Source organism: Alosa pseudoharengus, unplaced genomic scaffold (genome assembly GCF_046254945.1).
Source record: "Alosa pseudoharengus isolate Yale_2024_CS ecotype anadromous, Long Island Sound unplaced genomic scaffold, YU_APseudo_1.1 YU_APseudo_1.1_scf_6, whole genome shotgun sequence".
Taxonomy (NCBI): Eukaryota; Metazoa; Chordata; class Actinopteri; order Clupeiformes; family Clupeidae; genus Alosa; species Alosa pseudoharengus.
Genome location: NW_027468848.1, coordinates 37,349,845 through 37,367,608, shown reverse-complemented (window position 1 = coordinate 37,367,608; position 17,764 = coordinate 37,349,845). Strand labels below are relative to the sequence as shown.

The following is a 17,764-nucleotide window of genomic DNA, read 5'->3' as shown; positions in this document are numbered from 1 at the left end:
GCTGACGTGAGGCTAGAAAGCCCTTGCCTGTTCTAGAAAGACTGATCTAATGCAGCAAATATATTAAAAGGCTAAAGTCGTACATTGGCTATAGGCCTATCCCCAGAATATCAGCAGCAAACTCAGTCTCTGTCGTGCAAAACAGTCTCCAAATAAAACGCACATCGGCCTGTTGCCTATTCTGCCAGCTTGTGACAATATCGTCCAAAATGCTTGATTGCATTGCATTCTCCACATTTTTAGCTAAATTTTCATGTACCACATAGGCATTTTTGTTCAGTGAATCTTTTGTAAATTTCTTTACAATTACTGTCGGGCCCTTGTCAGCAGACTTCGGCTTGCCTCTTGCCACTATTCACTCCTTGTCTTCCGATGTCATTTCTGTGTCATCTACAGATGTTTACACACATTCACCTCCCTAAATAGAACCAACTTGACGTTGACTTCAACCTGTGTTATATCCTAGATGAGACTGCCTGGGTTATTTTGTTTAGATATTAGCCTATATATAAAACACATAATTGTAGCCTACCATTCAGGGAATAGGCATTTAAAAGAGAGACAGAGAGTGATATGACTCAGAAATTACATCGGGCGATGGCAGTGCGAGATGTTCAGAACGTAAGAGCTAAAACTTCTACAAACTCAATAACATCCACAGCGGAAAAAGAAGGTAAGAAAAATAGTCGGAAAACTTTGTGTAAGGCAAGCAAGCAAGTTTGGCGGTTGTTACTAAAAATGTGAACATGCACGTTGCACTGTTGTGTGGTGGACTTTCAGAATGAATGGAGTCGGAGTTTCTTTAATATCGAGGCGTCATATTTGTCCGATGGCTATAAAATGAATTGCGTGTCTGTCTGAAAAAGATGCGCTCGTGCAGTCAAAATGAATGGGAGTCTTCAGAACAGGCTTGTCAGTCAACATGTAAAGTAGCCTATAATGTGAATGACTTGTTATTTTATCAAGGATTTCTTTCTTTTTGCAAAAAATAAAGTACAATATTAATTAGTAGGCCAGGAGCATGCTGAAATTATGTGGCAAATTGCGTTTTTTATTACAATGATAAAATTGTAAAAGGACGTGACCGAAGCTGAGGCAAGCCAGGCAATAGGCCTATAGGCCCAACGGTAATTGTAAAGCAATTTACAAAAGATTCACTGAACAAAAATGCTGATGTGGTACATGAAAATTTAGCTAAAAATGTGGAGAATGCAATGCAATCAAGCATTTTGGACGATATATTGTCACAAGCTGGCAGAATAGGCAACAGGCCGATGTGCGTTTTATTTGGAGACTGTTTTGCGCAACAGAGACTGAGTTTGCTGCTGATATTCTGGGGATAGGCCTAGCCAATGTACGACTTTAGCCTTTTAATATATTTGCTGCATTAGATCAGTCTTTCTAGAACAGGCAAGGGCTTTCTAGCCTCACGTCAGCAGCGCTGCATCACCCATAGTCTAAAACAACCAACGGATGGTGGGCGGGTGCATGTGGTTTTGAAAATTGGTCAACAAACTTTGGTGCTGATGGATGGCTGATGGATGATAAGTTTTGCTATGCAGTTATGGTTGAAATAATAGCCCATCAGCGCATCTCTAGTGTGTGTGCCTCTCTCTCGCTCAGGTTGTTGATGCGAGGGAGTTTAACTCGCAGTGCTGCTATCCAAGAGACTCGTGCAATATCAACATCCACAAGGTAAAAATCTGCAAACTCTCCACTACCGTTAGCCTAAAATAAACGGCAAACTCGTGTATCCTCCGTGTATCTGGGGTCAACTTGGGGTAACGAAGTTTTTAACAGTTTTAAGGGAGGGAGAGAGAGAGCCCGTGTGAGTTGCTGTTACGAGTCCAGACTGCGTTAGCCTACATTGCCGTGACAATGCGTGTTATAGCTTATTTGTGCACCGTAGACTTCGCATAGGCCAAATGTAGTGGTGGTGAGTGAGTATGCAGTTGTGTGGAGGATGTACAGTAGGCAATGTGTGTGTGTGAGGGATGGAGGGAGACAGAGACAGCGTGCGTGTTGCTGTCTCAAGCGCCCCTCGTCCAGTTTTCTACATGACCTGTAGGCTAGGTCTACAGTAGCCTATGTTGTGCTGCACAAAATGTATCTATGTTGTACATTGCACAAAATGTATACCCCCCGAAATAAACACATGCATAAATAAACATATTTTTCCCGTCACTTTGGCTTCCTCGAACATTTTCCCTACGTTTCGCCACTGCTTTGCAACAGATAGCCTAGATTCCAGTGTCTATGCTCCGGCAGCGCCCACACAGTAATTTTCACCCAAATGATCCTACTGAAGGTTGAGCTGGAGCCTGAAACCGATCGTCCCCCATCTAGTGGTAGTCAAGACACTACAGTAGGGGTGGGCGGATCGATCTAAATATCGATAGTATCGATGCCAACACTGGTATTGGTATTTGATCGATACAACTGTAATTGAATCGATATTTTAATTTAAATATCTCTCCTCTACGTTCACTAGTTGCTTGTGTCTTCCACCTCTACAATCCTGAGCGAACGCTGCTTTCACATCTTGCCCACTTTGCTCCTTCTCCCCCTCCTGCTGCTCTGCTGTGATTCGTTGTTGTGTAGTCGTGACTCACTGACACAACGCGCAGAGGAGCAGCGAGGCTGATAGCACATTGAATGAGAGATCAGGATGGCCGAGAGGAAAATAAGTGTTGTGTGGAGCTATTTTATAGTACTACAACTTGTGATACGTGTAAAAAGAGCATTCGATACTGTGGCAACACTACAACCTATACAAACACTTAAAAACACATGTCAAGGAAAATGCTGAGCTACAAAAACGAAGAAATGAGGAGGGAAATCCATCCACTTCCAGACCCCCGGCACAGAGACAGAGTTCGTTGGGAGAGTCATTTCAGAGAGGCAGAGAATACCCAGGTAGCTTGTAAGAGTAGGCTAATATTATGTTAGCATGTCATATCCTGTCTTCAGTTAGTGTGATTGCTCAAGAATAAGACATCGCGAAGCTGAGAGCAACCTGACGAACTTTAATTCTTACATTTAGACCTGGGCTGTATCCACTTATCCTGCGCGCCCCCTCTAACATTAGATTACATTTGTGCAACTTGTGCACTTGTTATTTAGGCCTACAGCCTAACGGTCCATTGTCTAGCATGGCAAAAACCTTTGAGCTGTTGTCTAAGATAACAACTGGCTCATCCATATGCTTGCATATAGGCTATCATGCACTCCTGATTGCTTCCATCTAGTCAAGCATGTCCATCATTACCGCATATATTGATAAACTAGAAAATAAACATGAATGTTGTTGAGCAATCACACACATTTTGTTGTAGGCCTAGTATAGATCAGACGTTCAAACAATATATGCAGCCCATTGAAACGTGTTATATATAAACATAGTATTTTTTGCTCATGTGACCTGCTATGTTTAGGCTAAATTAAAACCAGAAAAAAGGGAGAGATTTTTGTTATTCGTTATTTATTTATTTTTTAAAAAGGCTGTAAAATTTGGTTTGCATTTATTCTACAGTGCCTAATAACTAATAATTCTGTGCACTTCCATACATTAATAAAAACATATTGCCTAAAGAATTGATCATTCATTCACCTCAGAAATAATGACATCCTGCTCTCCCCTACACAAAAGTATTTAGTGAAAAAAGTAGTGAAAAAAGTATCGTATTGGTATCGGTATCGGCAATACGGACCCTATATGTATTTGGTATCGGATCGATACCAAATTTTGCAGTATCGCCCACCACTACACTACAGGCCTGTCCCTCACAGGCTCAAATGTGTAACCCATTAAAATTACAAATTTTTGTTTATGGACCCTTTCAACAAGGTAAACAAAAACAATGTTTGAACGTTCTATTTGGGCCCCAATATACTTCCTCTGCATTAAGGTAACATATGGAATGTTAAAAAGGAAGTCTTGTGGGGCCAACTATGATGCTGATAATGGAACTCTCTTGAAAGGGTCCATACATAATATGCTGCAGCTGTTGCCTATTACATAGTCAGGGCCAATACACCATCAAATAGAACACTGTAAATGCTAGTTTGAACACTTAACTTTTCAGGTAGCCGATAGGCTAGCTAATCATTAGCCTTTCAGACATTAGAATGTCATTATAATGCTGCTAACATTAGCCTACATGCTGCAACACAGGTATGAAAATATATTATGTTTTAGTGACCTTGTTGTTTCTATGAACATGAATTGTTGTTTATATGAAACATCAACTTAGACGAGGCATAAAAAGCCCTGTAAACCTTTGAACTAGCTAGCTAGCTGATAGCAAAGCTGGATGCTACCACCGGGTAGACACTGCAGTAAAATGGTTAGCAAACCGTCCATGCCCCCGGCCCGTGAATATTTCAGTTTTAAGGACAAAATCAAGAGTGTCCAAAGGGGTGAAAACCACTTTAAATTGGGTCACATTATTGACTGTTGTGTGTCGAGGGTCAGCTTGTGGGTTTTGTATGGGCCAGCATGAGGAACAAGACCTATCAAACCTACGAAGTTGTGTGGTGAGTTTTGCAGGGAGGTTGGTAATGCTAGTTAACATTAGCTAGGCTACTGTAGCCTTCATACTGTACGAGCTATATCAATCATTAACCTAGAAATACTTCTTCGTACATTTAATGAACATTTTGTGTAATAATTCAAGTTAATAAACTGAATATGGTGGTCCAAGAGCAGACCATGCACCGGTCCATGCATCAGGATGGCAGTCAGATACGAAGCACTGCACAATGTTGCTAACGTTAACGTTAACCGCTTTCACACACACAATATAAAATACACGATGGTAAATATAACATTCAATACCAAAACACTATTATTTACACGATTACTCCTGAAATAACTGCTATTAACTATATAAAAATCATTGTTTGGAGGAGAGGGTTCGCTGCTGTCGCCGGTTGGAAATGAATGATTTCACGCTGGTTCGTGCTGCTTATATATTTTTCAGTGAGGCCCGGTGGTTTATGGGATGAGTAGTTCCTTCGCTCGGAAATGAAAATATGTATACAGTCTTGTACCTTTGACTTTTTTTGGACTTTCTATTCGTTTTTTCACTCGAAATGATATGTTGTATGCTTATGAGTTACACCGTAGCTGATTAGCCTAAGACATGCTCTAAAACTCTTTAGATACGGATTTTTCCAAAACGTCAATGGGAGAAATGAATGGGAAATTTACTTCCGGAAACTAAGCTCTCTCGGAGGAGGGGCGGGACTGTGATGCTCTATAGAACTTCTCAGGTCCTACAGTGACGTCATTGAAACTGGCAGCGTTCTAATACTAACAAACGCAATTTTGGTGTTGCTTAAAAAAGGCTACGTATTGATTTTTTTAATTACATTTTTTAGTGTCATTTATTTTTAATTGTCATAATCAACACATTATCAATGTTGAATTATTTCAGTTCAGTTCATCTTTAATGCATAGACTGTTCAGTCCATGGTTTAATGCCACCTCCAGTCCATTTAGCGGCGCTCATTTTCACTGGGTTATGAAAAGATAAAATCAAAAAGACGTTACGTCACTTCCGTGTCTATAATCTTTCATCGAAGATGGCTTCTCTCGGACGTCTATCTCGAGCTCTGTTGCGGGCACCCTTGTCGCAGACCCGTCAGTTTTCAGCTGCAGCAGCTCACGGACATGGAGAACCAGGTGGGTGTTCAAAGGAAAATGTTTTGCCAACCAGATTTTTTGGTTATTTCACTTTTTAAACTTTTTGTTCACCGTTATGACCTTGTCCGCTAGGGAGCTTGTTGCTGGAACGTAATATAGCTATCTTAGCATGTCCAACTTAAACATAACCCTAGTTTCTGCTTGTAACTGTTAATGTTAGTGGTGTGAGTAAATCCATTTGATTTGAAATTACTTTGCAGTTTACTGTGTTGAAAGGGTAAACTGCGAAGAGAATGGGAAGACGTGTACAAATAAGTGTTGAAGTGTGTCAATGCTTCGAAGCTCAAGGTTTCCTGTTTCACCTAGCATGCTAGTTCACCAGCACACTAGCTCACCGTAACGTTAGCTGTAAAAGAAAGGCTTTTAGGAACTAGTTAGCTTGCTAGCACAATTCTTGACCCGAAACCTCGGCAGGGGTGAAATCACCTCAGTTAGTTGTCTGTAAATTAACGTATCAGACGTTTGCTTCTCCTCAAATAATCTTGATGCTTACACGAACATTAGACGAAATGAATCACTATCTTAACTTACGTCCATGCATACCGTTGGCCTTAAATGTAAAAGTACATTAACTGACCTCGCTAGGTTCCTTAATGTCAAAACCATAGCTTCTAAACTCATAGCAGGCTAACGTTAGGTAACATGGAGTTATGAGAGATATCTTCAGATTTATTTGTGGTAATTGTTAGGCTTATTTCCTATAGCTGTTAATGTGTTAATTCTTAGGTCTGTGTATCATGTCTGTTGTTAAAGTTCTCTGTTGAGGTTGTTGCCTGCTGAATATTTGCAGACCTATAATGTTATGGGGTTTTTTTCTGTCACTGTAGGAGCAGCAAGGCTCTGGAAGATCCTTACTTTCGTTGTTGCTTTCCCTGGAGTTGGTGTATGCATGTTGAACATGTACCTCAAAATGCAGCACCACCATCATGAGAATCCTGAATTTGTTCCCTACAGTCATCTGCGCATCCGCAGCAAGGTGAGATAAAGGCTAGCCAGCAAAAACACCATGTGTGATGAAGACAAGCTATGTCTTTACATTGTCTACTGCTTTTGCGAAAATTGTGAGATTTCAACACGGATTAAAATTGAGAGTGGGTCAGGATAGGCTTTATTAACTTGTGACTTTTAGAGACGTAACCAGCAGTGACATTAAACTTAAGTTGGTTGAATTAAACTCTTACCAAATCGTTTTAGAAGTGCAGCAAACACACGTCTTTTGTAAACAAAGGTTCTTAATGCAGTTGTTTACTCAATTACAAATAAAAAAAAATACAGACTTGTCCTTTTAAAAACCCTTTCGCCATCAGTGCAACCATTGGTTGTGTGGCTCTATCTGTCATATAATGCCCATCCCATGTCCGATCAGCGATTATTATTGGATCCTGTGTTATTGGTGATGTTGAAATGGGTGTCATTGAAATGGGTGTCACCTTTCCAGATGGACCTGCAGAGCAAATTGAAATTTGGTTCAGTTTCATCTGGCTTCACCCATGCTAACTTCCTCTCTTGAAGATTAAATAAATTACTGTTGCTATACAAAAATTGGCCTTCCAAGATACTTTTGTGTTCAATTTTGAAGACTGCACAGATGTATCCTTTGTGCTTCTTGCAACAGCCAATATTCTATCGAATCAACAAGTCAGCTGTTAGTATTTTGGCAATGGTTCCCCAACAATAAATAAATGGAAAACGACGCCAAGTGTTGCTATCTTTCCATCTAGTCTGAAACAAGCCTTGAAACAACTACCTTTAAGCCTGCTATGGCAAGTGACCCAGTAAATAGTTAAAGGCAGTGAGGCAGCCTCCCCATTTTGGTCAGACCTTATGTGGTGTCATTAAATGTCTTAATTTAATTTTATGTTGTCCAGCGCTTCCCTTGGGGTGATGGCGTGAAGTCCTTTTTCCACAACCCCGAAGTGAATGCCCTCCCAGATGGGTATGAAGAACATGAAGAGTAACTGGGATGCAGTACATCTTATCCTCACCCTTAAACTGGGACCACAGTCCCCTTTTCCTCTTCACACATACCTTGGGGCCACACCCCGGCTTGGACCACACTCCTTCATACAGTTTACTTAAACCTCAAGTTTGAGACCTCTTTAAAAGTTAAAAACGTTCTGTTTACCTCTGTGCTTTCTGTTAAATCACAAGCACACAATGAAAATAGTTACATTTCTTTTGGACCATCTTGACACATTCTCAGCATAAACGTATGTCTAATAAATAAACATATTTAAATTCCAGAGTGTTTGCTTTTATTACAAGGTTTCAACCATTACATTTTTAAATCCATATTGACCTCTAAAGTTCACCTACAAAAAATGCTATCATCTGATCTCCAGTGTATTGAGATGCCTTATGAAATGCGCTATACAAATAAAACTACCTTGCCATAGCTTCATTATCACTGCAAAGCCTGAGCCATAGCCATATTTTCTTTTATGTTTACCTTCTGTGATAACTAGTCCAGGCTTGTTACAAATATTTTAGATTAAGTGCTCTTGAATATTTGCTTGTCACTAGTGTTCCTGGACCTGGAATACACCTTAGCTAGGTATTATGTCTAGCTATGGATCTTGCCACTTAATCTACTAAACCCTTTTTCTACTGCCCCCCCCCATAAATGCACAAATAGGCTGACACCAGACATAATTTCACTGCATTTCTTACTTCCAGTAACTATATGCATGTGACACTTCCTTGTATCCTTGTATCTTAGTGATAATTCTCTAGAATGACCAAAGCAAGAAACATTCTGGTGTTTATTGGCTTTGTACAAATCCCAGACTTAAATAGAGTTTCAGAAAGCACTGAAATTGCTATTTTTCATTGTGCCAACCATAAACTATATATAGCCCATGATGGGCCTGTTATCTACCAGCCAGGGTGGAAGACCCTGAGAATTAGGACAAGGAGGAATTAAGTGCATTACTTGCTGGTATGACCTCTAGACATTAAACTTTGACGAGCAGAACAAACTGTTCTACAGTGAACTGACAAATATTGACTTGCTATTTCACGAAGAGCAACTGGATTTGCTGTCAGGCATTTGCGAGTGTCTGATAAGAGGTCTAAATCTATATAATGTTATGAGAGGGGGGCTGTGTGAAAAATTGAGACTCAGGTCTGTCTTTTTCTGAATTAGTTTCATTACTCAATTCTGATTTCGGAAGAACTTCCTTTTGTGTCAGAATGCAATGCTTCGGTGATGTTCTCAACACTAAACACTTCAAGTTCATTGAGTTTTACAGAATAGGAAATTGTAATGTTTGCTTACAGTTCTACATAAGCTTATGAGTTTTTCTGTGGTCTGAAAGGGGAGGCAGCTAAAAGTATTAGATACTTTGATAAAACATTCAGGATTTCCCTGTGTTGTATGGTGTCATAATGAAATGGTGTGGTATTGATTATTGAAGAAGATCTCAACATCAATCAAACTGCATACTTTTTACTTAAATATTTTCTCAAATGTGCTGTGTGAACAGAGCAAATGCCATTTTGAGAGGGGGGGAAAAAATGGAATTCTGAGATACTAAATCCAAGTTCTGAAATGCTAAGCGAACTTATAAGAGAATTTCAACATATGACAGAAATTTCAGATAGTTTGCGGCCGATTCTTTTCTCAAGTGGCTGAAACATTTTTACTTTACCAGACACATTTGGAGTTATGTTCAAAGAAACCTACCTGATTTATGCTTACCTTCCATATCTACAGTCACCTACATTATCTAAATCCAACCCAATACCTTAACATCAATGTCTTCTCAGGCAGACTACATTACGGCTGCAACTAACAATTATTTTTTATAGTTTGTTTAATCAACAGTCTCACTCCCCACTCGTCATGAATTTGACGCTTGGTCAAGGACCCCTGGCGTCAAATCTGAGTTGATGCCAAAATGCCATTGTTTTCCAAAGCCCAAGATTATGTCTTCAAAGGCCTTGTTTTTCCACACACTAAATGTATTTAGTTCACTGTCATAGAGGAGTAAGTAAAATAATATTGAAAATCTTCAAGTCTAAGAAGCTACAATCAGAGAATTTGTATGTATTTTCCTTAAAAATGACACTATTCGATTAATCATTTATCAAAATAGTTGGCAATTCATTTAATAGTCAACAACTTATCGATTAATCGTTTAATTGGTGCAGCCCTAAATTACATAATACAAAAGCTATGATTTATTTTATTAGAGAAAACATTATTGTACATGAATGTAGGGATCACACAAACCTCATATAAACATCTATCAATGAAAGCAATAATAACAGCTTCTCGTGACTTAGTTGCGGTGTGCAGCTATCCTTGTATTAATTTACTCATATTCAAGTTGCCTAATTGCTCTATGCCAATGTACCATCATCCCACATTGCTCTGTAGGGTTTTCAGTTTTGATGTCAGGACAATAAGGTCCCCCCTTGCACCATTTGGGAGAACAGGGTTACAAACATCACAAGGAGGAGACTAGGGACAAGGCCTCTTGCATCTGAACTGCAGACCTCATCAGGTAGGCTGTTGTTGGAGTCATCATATGGGGCACTGGCGAAGCAATCCGCTGCAACTTTGTCGCACATGCAAATGAACATGTCACAGTCATTGTTGCTGGCTGCAATGTACATGTTTGTAAATGAGAGGAGAGAGAGATGATCAATTAAATGAATCTATTGTAGCTTATATAACAAAAATATGTCATGATAAGGCTATACACAGCTTAATTAAAAGGCACATGTCTAACAGCATATTTAAATATAGTTCTTAGGCATTTGCGGAAGAAAAAAATAAAGTGTAAAACTACTTGAATACAAAAAAGACTGACTGTGTGTGTCAGAAAGGGGGTGACTCACCCAGGCAGGTAATTGTCTTTTGTTCATCACAATCAAATTCATAGACGTTGAAGTAGGGGCTGTCAAAAATGGAGCCACAGGACTCAAGGTTTTGGGCTTTATCATAGCAGTCATCGTGGGCCTGGCAGCACCTGCAGAGGAAAGAGATTAGTGACTTCCTCTGCGTCACTCATTTACACACACACACTTTAATACCTTTATTTGGATATTAACACCATGCTGCAGGTTTTGACAGATATGATCAAACACAAAATGATTTGTATACATTGCCGTCCCTAATAAATGGATACACTGCATATTAATGCAAAAAATATGCCGTATTTGGCTTGCTTCATCCACACAGTCGCAACCAGACATGGGGGACTCGAGTCACATGACTTGACTCGAGTCACATTTTTTAGGACTTGAGAATTGCTTGATCAACATGTATAAAAGACTGGACTTTGACTTGCTATTCATGACTTGAGATTTGACTTAGACTTGACAAATGGCTTAAAATGACTTGACTTTTTTATTTTTAAAATATTATAACTTACAAATATGGAAGGCTCTACGTTTACCAAAACATAATAATGTTTGCCTACACAGATGATGTATCTGACAACTCTTAGGAGAAATGAACAGCAGTCTGCAAGTGCGCAAATTAGCGACATAACTAACCACCACCGAGTCGATTTTCATCCGTCAAAAGTTAGTCATGATAGAAACCTAATGTCAAATTTGAGGCATGTTAAAGAAACCATATGTAAGAAATGTATTTCAATTACTCCTGGCCCTGATATGTCACTAGACAGTAAGAAATCATGTTCATTTCAAATACTATCACTGACAACAGTAGTCGGGCCAGGATGTTGTCATTTAAAAAGTGAAGTTGCAGCCCTCAACTGATGTTGATGTTGTGTTTTGTCATGTCATGCTGTGTTTTGGCCTGATGCGCCACCCTCTACCTATCTACTTTGAAAGTGATTGCAGTACCAGTTTTGGCCACAATCTTACATATGGTTTCTTTAAGAGTTAGCTTAATATCTATTTTAGATAACACAATATTAGGTTAAAATGTGTGAAATGGCAAAATGAAACATTTTCTTTTCTAAGTTTAATCTTGATATGCTATAGCGAAAATGTTGCCAATGTAACCTAAAGTAAGTGCCTCTCTTTCTCCCTCCCTCTTAAACACATCCTTGTTCCATAGGCTACGTTACAGCCTAGTAGTAACAACAGTCAGTAGGCCTAGCTAACTGCCAGCAATCAGCATAGAAAAGTAGCTTACTTCACATGTTAGGCTTATGTATAATATGATATAGCATGGACGGTCCTAAACCCTCCTAAAACCCATTGCGCCGTTGCGCTTTTCAAAGTTTGGCTGTGATGTCGGCGGCAGCGTTTGATTGATTGATTAGTTAACTTTTTCAACATTATTTGGTCCCTGGAAATGGCAGGTGTAACTTGAACTGTTTGAATATATTTCCATGATTTGATGTAGCTTACCTAATACTTGAGGCATATTGAAACAATAGGCTATTTTATAATAGGTCTACTTGAAATTCATTTATTTATATTCGTATACATTTCTACGGAGCCCCGGATATGTCATGGGGGAAAAAAAGTTGTGTAAAACTGTGTGTTTAGATTGGATATGTGCAGCAAACAAGTGACTCTCTTACTCTTCCATTGACTTCCATTGTATTAAAAGAGCACCACATGTGGTGCAAAGTGGTACTGCAGATAAAGTACAAATTCAGTGGATTTATAGACAATATTTGTAAAAAATCTTATCTCAATGAAGAAACTGAGCAACAAGCCCACATTTTGGGCAGATGATCCTCACATACAGAATGATATATGGTAAAATTAAAAAAAATCCTGTTAACTGTCCACGTGGTGAAATGAGAAGATGAAAACGGGCTTTTTGAAAATCAAGCCCAATTTAATAAAAATGCTCTGACAATGTGATAATGTTAACAACCAAAGTTAATGCATGGACATGACCTTATAATCCATACATGAGTGGGAAAAAAATCTGATGAATTTGTGTCACATACTTTTTGAATGAGAAGCCCTCAAAGGTGGTGATGTTTTTTCACATTATGAATTTATAGCCATTTTCAGAGCTTTGCAGAGGGGGAATTACACAAGATACACCTGATTTGATTGGATTGTTAAATTCAACAGGGAAATGTACTTCTATTCACATAGTTTCACTAATGTGTGTGAAATACCAAAAGAGCCAATAATGTTGGAAGTTGAACAAAAAGGATTGTTCACCACGATGCTTAAACTGACTTGAAACTTCACAGGGCTGTAGTTTTGGAACCATTAGTGATACAGATATACTATTTAAGATTTATGCATAGGTTTGGTCTACAAACACCTGTGAGTTTTTTCAGATTTTTTGGGAGAGGGTGACCTGCCAGCCACTGGGTGATTTGACACGGAATGACCCCAGAGTGAAATAACATTTTGTACTATAGAAACATTATATAATTCGAAACATGCATTATTATAGCTATATTAATGGCATAGTGCATGCTATTTCCATAACTGCGAAATACGCGCATCACCATGACGGCAATGAGTTGTTAACAGACATGAACCAAGACATATAGCCCAGCAGCAATCTATCTAAAATAACACAGACTTGAAGTACCATTCATGGTATGTTGTCAAATATTGAAGTTGTGGGAAGTTTACATAATTTAAGATGTAAGTTTCATTCGTCCCCCATGCTGTTTCATTTGTCCCAGCCAGGAGGGACGAATGAAACATAATGCACGTTCGACTTCTCCTTAAATAACTCTTGAACGGTTTTGTTCAGAGCTGTAAATGCAACTGTATTTGACAGAGGACAGATGTAGGTTGCTAGTGACAAAATATTAACTTTCAGTGTTTTACAATGTCTTTGTAAATTACGTTTCATTAAAAAGTGTTATTTGTCCCGGTTCTCCATCGGCCTCGGCGTTGCTCCTGACCGTCCATCTATCTCGGCACAGGTCCTCGGGTCAGCGCACCTCTGCGACGCGACGTTTTACAAAAGGTAAAAGTGCCCGATATACAGTATGATTTCATCAGCGCGCTGCGTATGCAAATAATAACAAAGAAATGGAACAGTGATGGGTGTGTGGGTAGAAGGCGTGAGATGAGATGAGGATGGGGAAAAAGTGAGAGTGAGGAGGGGGGGGGAATGAAGATTCACCTCCAGCTATCTGATGCATGTTTTAATGGAAATGTTGACGGCCGCCTTATAAAAAAACGCAGACGAGAGAGACACGTTCAAGTCGTACCTACGCCGGTGCAGCGACCTGGCTCTTAGTTGGAGATGCCTCTCGCTAATAATGAATCCCTCCAATGCCAGGCTTTTCAAAATGTCTTTGTATTTCATTCCCAGCCTAAAATAGCACTCTACCATACTATCCCTGTCCATTGTGTGAGCAGCGACTGTTCCTGTTTGAGGAGTTGCGCTTGATTTGTTCATCCAGCTGTCCAGTGCACAGCCTATAGGCCTACCTATTTCGTGGCCACAAATTACCAGTGTTGTAGTCAAGTCACTATGCCTCGAGTCCGAGTCCAGGTTCGAGTCCTCAGTGTTCAAGTCCGAGTCAAGTCCAAGTCATTAAAAAAAAATTCCAAGTCAAGTCCGAGTCGAGTCCACTACTCATCCGAGTCAAGTCCGAGTCGAGTCACTATTGATCCACGTCGAGTCCGAGTCGAGTCCCTATTGATCAAGTCGAGTCCAAGTCCAGCACTAAAGTAAGCATAGCCTACATGTCGTTCCATTTTTTCCCACTGCAGATGAAATCCTTAAAAGCAAAACGGACAATCTTCTGTCTCCAAGCAGGGGTGCCATCACTTGTGTGAAAGTAGTATTGCCAAATTTCTTGCCAAACCCAATGTGTTGTATTTATTATTTCGGAGAGAATACCATACCATAGCTATACCATAGCCTATAGGCCTATAGGCCTGTGAAAGTAGTATTGCCAAATTTCTTGCCAAGAGGTAGTGTGGATCATAAAAGGGCTTTTTTTTTATTCTGGCTGTTAAATAGCCTACACAATTTTAGCGCAGTTTGGGAGGGACAGAAACAGAGCAGGGCCCGTCTTGGTAGCTTCTTTCTGACTCCCGTGACGTGAACACTGGCTACCGGCAACTGCATAATTATGTTATCACTTCACTGACACTATGGAGACATATTTCACGTCAACAATAGAGATGAAAACTAGCTTTAGGTTAACGAAGATGTAGATCATCTGCCTAATTAATTTATTTGTGCAACAGGCCACGTTCATTTCAGCGAGATGAGTGAAATAAATGTTTTTTTAAGCTGCCCTCGCCATACTATTTGCTACGATATTCACCTGTTAGAAATAGAACACGTTGCTATTTCCTTTTTTTTCGTGCAGTGGATTAGGCTATCAAATCGCTCGTTTGAACAGTAACAGTAATCCAGTTCATTCGTGGTTTTAAATATAGTTGTTTCTGGCCTACCCACGAAAGGTTCAGTTTGTCAGTTTCACTTGCGCAGACATGTAGGCCTACATTGACACTACATGGACACTCTACTAGGCAATTTAATGTTATGTTTCTATATTTTATGACACCAAAATTAAGAAGTATGCTATATCTTGATCGGGAAAACTTTTAGTTTATTTTTCTTTCATCCGATAATAGCCTGCTGCAAATTAACAGACAGAAGCACGGCAGGGCACGCCCCGAATGAAAATGAATGAATGGAACCTCGCTTCTCGCGTCAGTCAGGGAAAACACTGTTCACCAAGTCACGATGATCAGCTATCCAGCAGCAGTGTGTGTTGTTTAGCCTTGGCTGAGTGTAATCTTAGGTAATGTTATGTGATGTATGAGAACTAATATTGCCTGGCAATAGCCTACTACATTGAAATAGCGGCGGCCGTATCTCCAGGCATTTTGGTGTTAAAGTTAACGTTAGTTTGCTTTGCATGTGAACATGATGTGACTTGCAATGTAGCCTACGACACGAAGCAGTAGCCTAACATTCCCTTGAACTAAAATTAGTATTACGAATAATTTAGATATTAAAATCATATAGCAAATTATAGCCTAATGACATACTACAATTATAGCCTTATGATATATTACAAAAAAAAAGTCGAGTCCTCGACGAGTCATCGCGAGTGCGAATGCACGAGTCCGAGTCCAAGTTCGAGTCATCAGTGCTCAAGTCCAAGTCAAGTCACGAGTCTCTAAATTTAGCTAATGACTCGGACTCGAGTTCGAGTCTCGGACTCGAGTACTACAACACTGCAAATTACTATTTCGTGGGAACGAATTAATATTTCGTGGGAACGAATTAATATTTCGTGGCCACAAATTAGTACTTTGCGGGAACAAATTGCTATTTTGTGGCCACAACTTATTATTTTGTGGGAACGAATTGCTATTTCGTGGCCACAACTTATTATTTTTTTCCCCCATGACATATCCGTACATTTCATCTTATTCTATAAACCGTTCAGATGTATGTGGCTTGAATGAATGCAATGTCTATTTGTTTGTTACAAATAAAACTCCAGCAGTTCATAACTAGCCTACTGTAGCTTACTTTAAAATGAAAATGTGGGTAAATCATTAGGGTCATTCCACGTCAATTCAACCAGGGCCCACGCACTTAGGTCTCAAAAAATTCTGAAAAAATTACCAGGTGTACCTATGTTACCCAGGAGACACACTGTAAAATTACTCTTATGTAAGATTGATACTTTCCAAGTGTTTCTCCTGGGTAACATAGGTACACCTGGTCATTTTTTCAGAATGTTTTGAGACCTAAGTGCGTGGGCCCTGGTTGAACCGACGTGGAATGACCCATTATGAATTTGTATGATTTGGCTATGACATGACTTGACTTGCTTGACCCAAGCTGTGACTTGACTTGCTTGATTGTCGCAAAAAAATGACTTTAACTTGCTTGAGACTTGCTTATGACTTGCACAAGTGTGAATTACTCCCACCTCTGGTCGCAACCCATGCAAAACACACACACACACTTGTGACTTGCACAAGTGTGACTTACTCCCACCTCTGGTTGCAACCCACGCAAAACACACACACACACGCACACGCCAACACACACTGAACCTGTCCAGATCATCCACAGGTGTCCCCTCTCCCCCAAGCCCGCAGTAGCAGCCGTAGTCCCAAAAGTCCAGCAGAGGGTCCCTTTCTGGCAGTTTGCACTCCACCATCTGCCTGAACTGCTGGAGACCTCGCTTCTCATATGCTGCCACTGAATAGAGGGAGAAAAACATGATGTCTTTATAGCAGTAATGTTAATGAAGGCTTTTGTGTGTGTGTTGAATAAGTGCAATGGTATCTGCAAACAAGACACTTACACACTGGCAGGACCATGATCAAAAACAAAGTGGAGAAATGGTATTTCATGTCACTGTTTGGAGAGATCAAACAGTAGAGTTACTGTAGTGATCAGATATCTGGACAGAATTTTACATTGTGTACATGGGATATGAGAAGGGTCTTTGAGAATGCGTAGCTCTTACTGAATAGAATATGATATTAAATTGAGATAGATAGATAAATATATAACTTCAATAATATATATACTATAGTGGCAACCTAAAAAGGTAAACCTAATCTCTAAATAAATGGAGTGTTTGGTTGATTAAGTGACAGATTTATATAACCAAATAACCTCTCCTGAAATATACATCTATGAACACATTTCTATTCTTCCAGAAATCGCATCAATATGACCCAACAGTTTTCCCAATCCATTGACAATCTTACCAGAAAAGCGTTTCAAAAGGTAAACAGCCCTACCTGGCAATGGCTCCAAATTGCAAGTGATGTACTGTGTTTTTAGAATAAATGTTAAAAAAAATGTGCACCAAACTGGAAAAGAATATTATTTTTGCATCTTAATGCTGGCCTCTAACAAATGTTTAACACCATAATCTACAACAATGTTGCTAACTCATGGATTTCAAAATTGCAAAATCAGAATATGCTCAGCACATTTGTCAAACCTGCGAACTGTTTATAAGGCTGTGTGTAGATTTAGTGTGTATGTGTGTGTGTCCATCAGTTCCTTCCTCATAGCAAAGCTCACCACACACATGTGCTGAGGTTCCGTTTTTTCTGTCATTGCCACGAAAGGCAAAGAACAGGTCCCTAAAATTGATAAATACATTACTTATTCCCTTGGTGGTTATATATGTATACAAT

The 17,764-nt window shown here is 39.5% G+C and overlaps 1 protein-coding gene across 1 annotated transcript; it reads left to right on the top strand.

Moving 5' to 3' along the window:
* The first annotated feature begins 5,562 nt into the window (after positions 1 to 5,562).
* On the top strand, positions 5,563 to 7,950 carry cox6a1 (cytochrome c oxidase subunit 6A1). Its single transcript, XM_076270468.1, has 3 exons — positions 5,563 to 5,686; positions 6,535 to 6,683; positions 7,576 to 7,950. Exons 1-3 carry the CDS (start codon positions 5,587 to 5,589, stop codon positions 7,663 to 7,665), a joined length of 339 nt encoding a protein of 112 aa, XP_076126583.1. The 5' UTR covers positions 5,563 to 5,586; the 3' UTR covers positions 7,666 to 7,950.
* Positions 7,951 to 17,764: the final 9,814 nt, after the last annotated feature.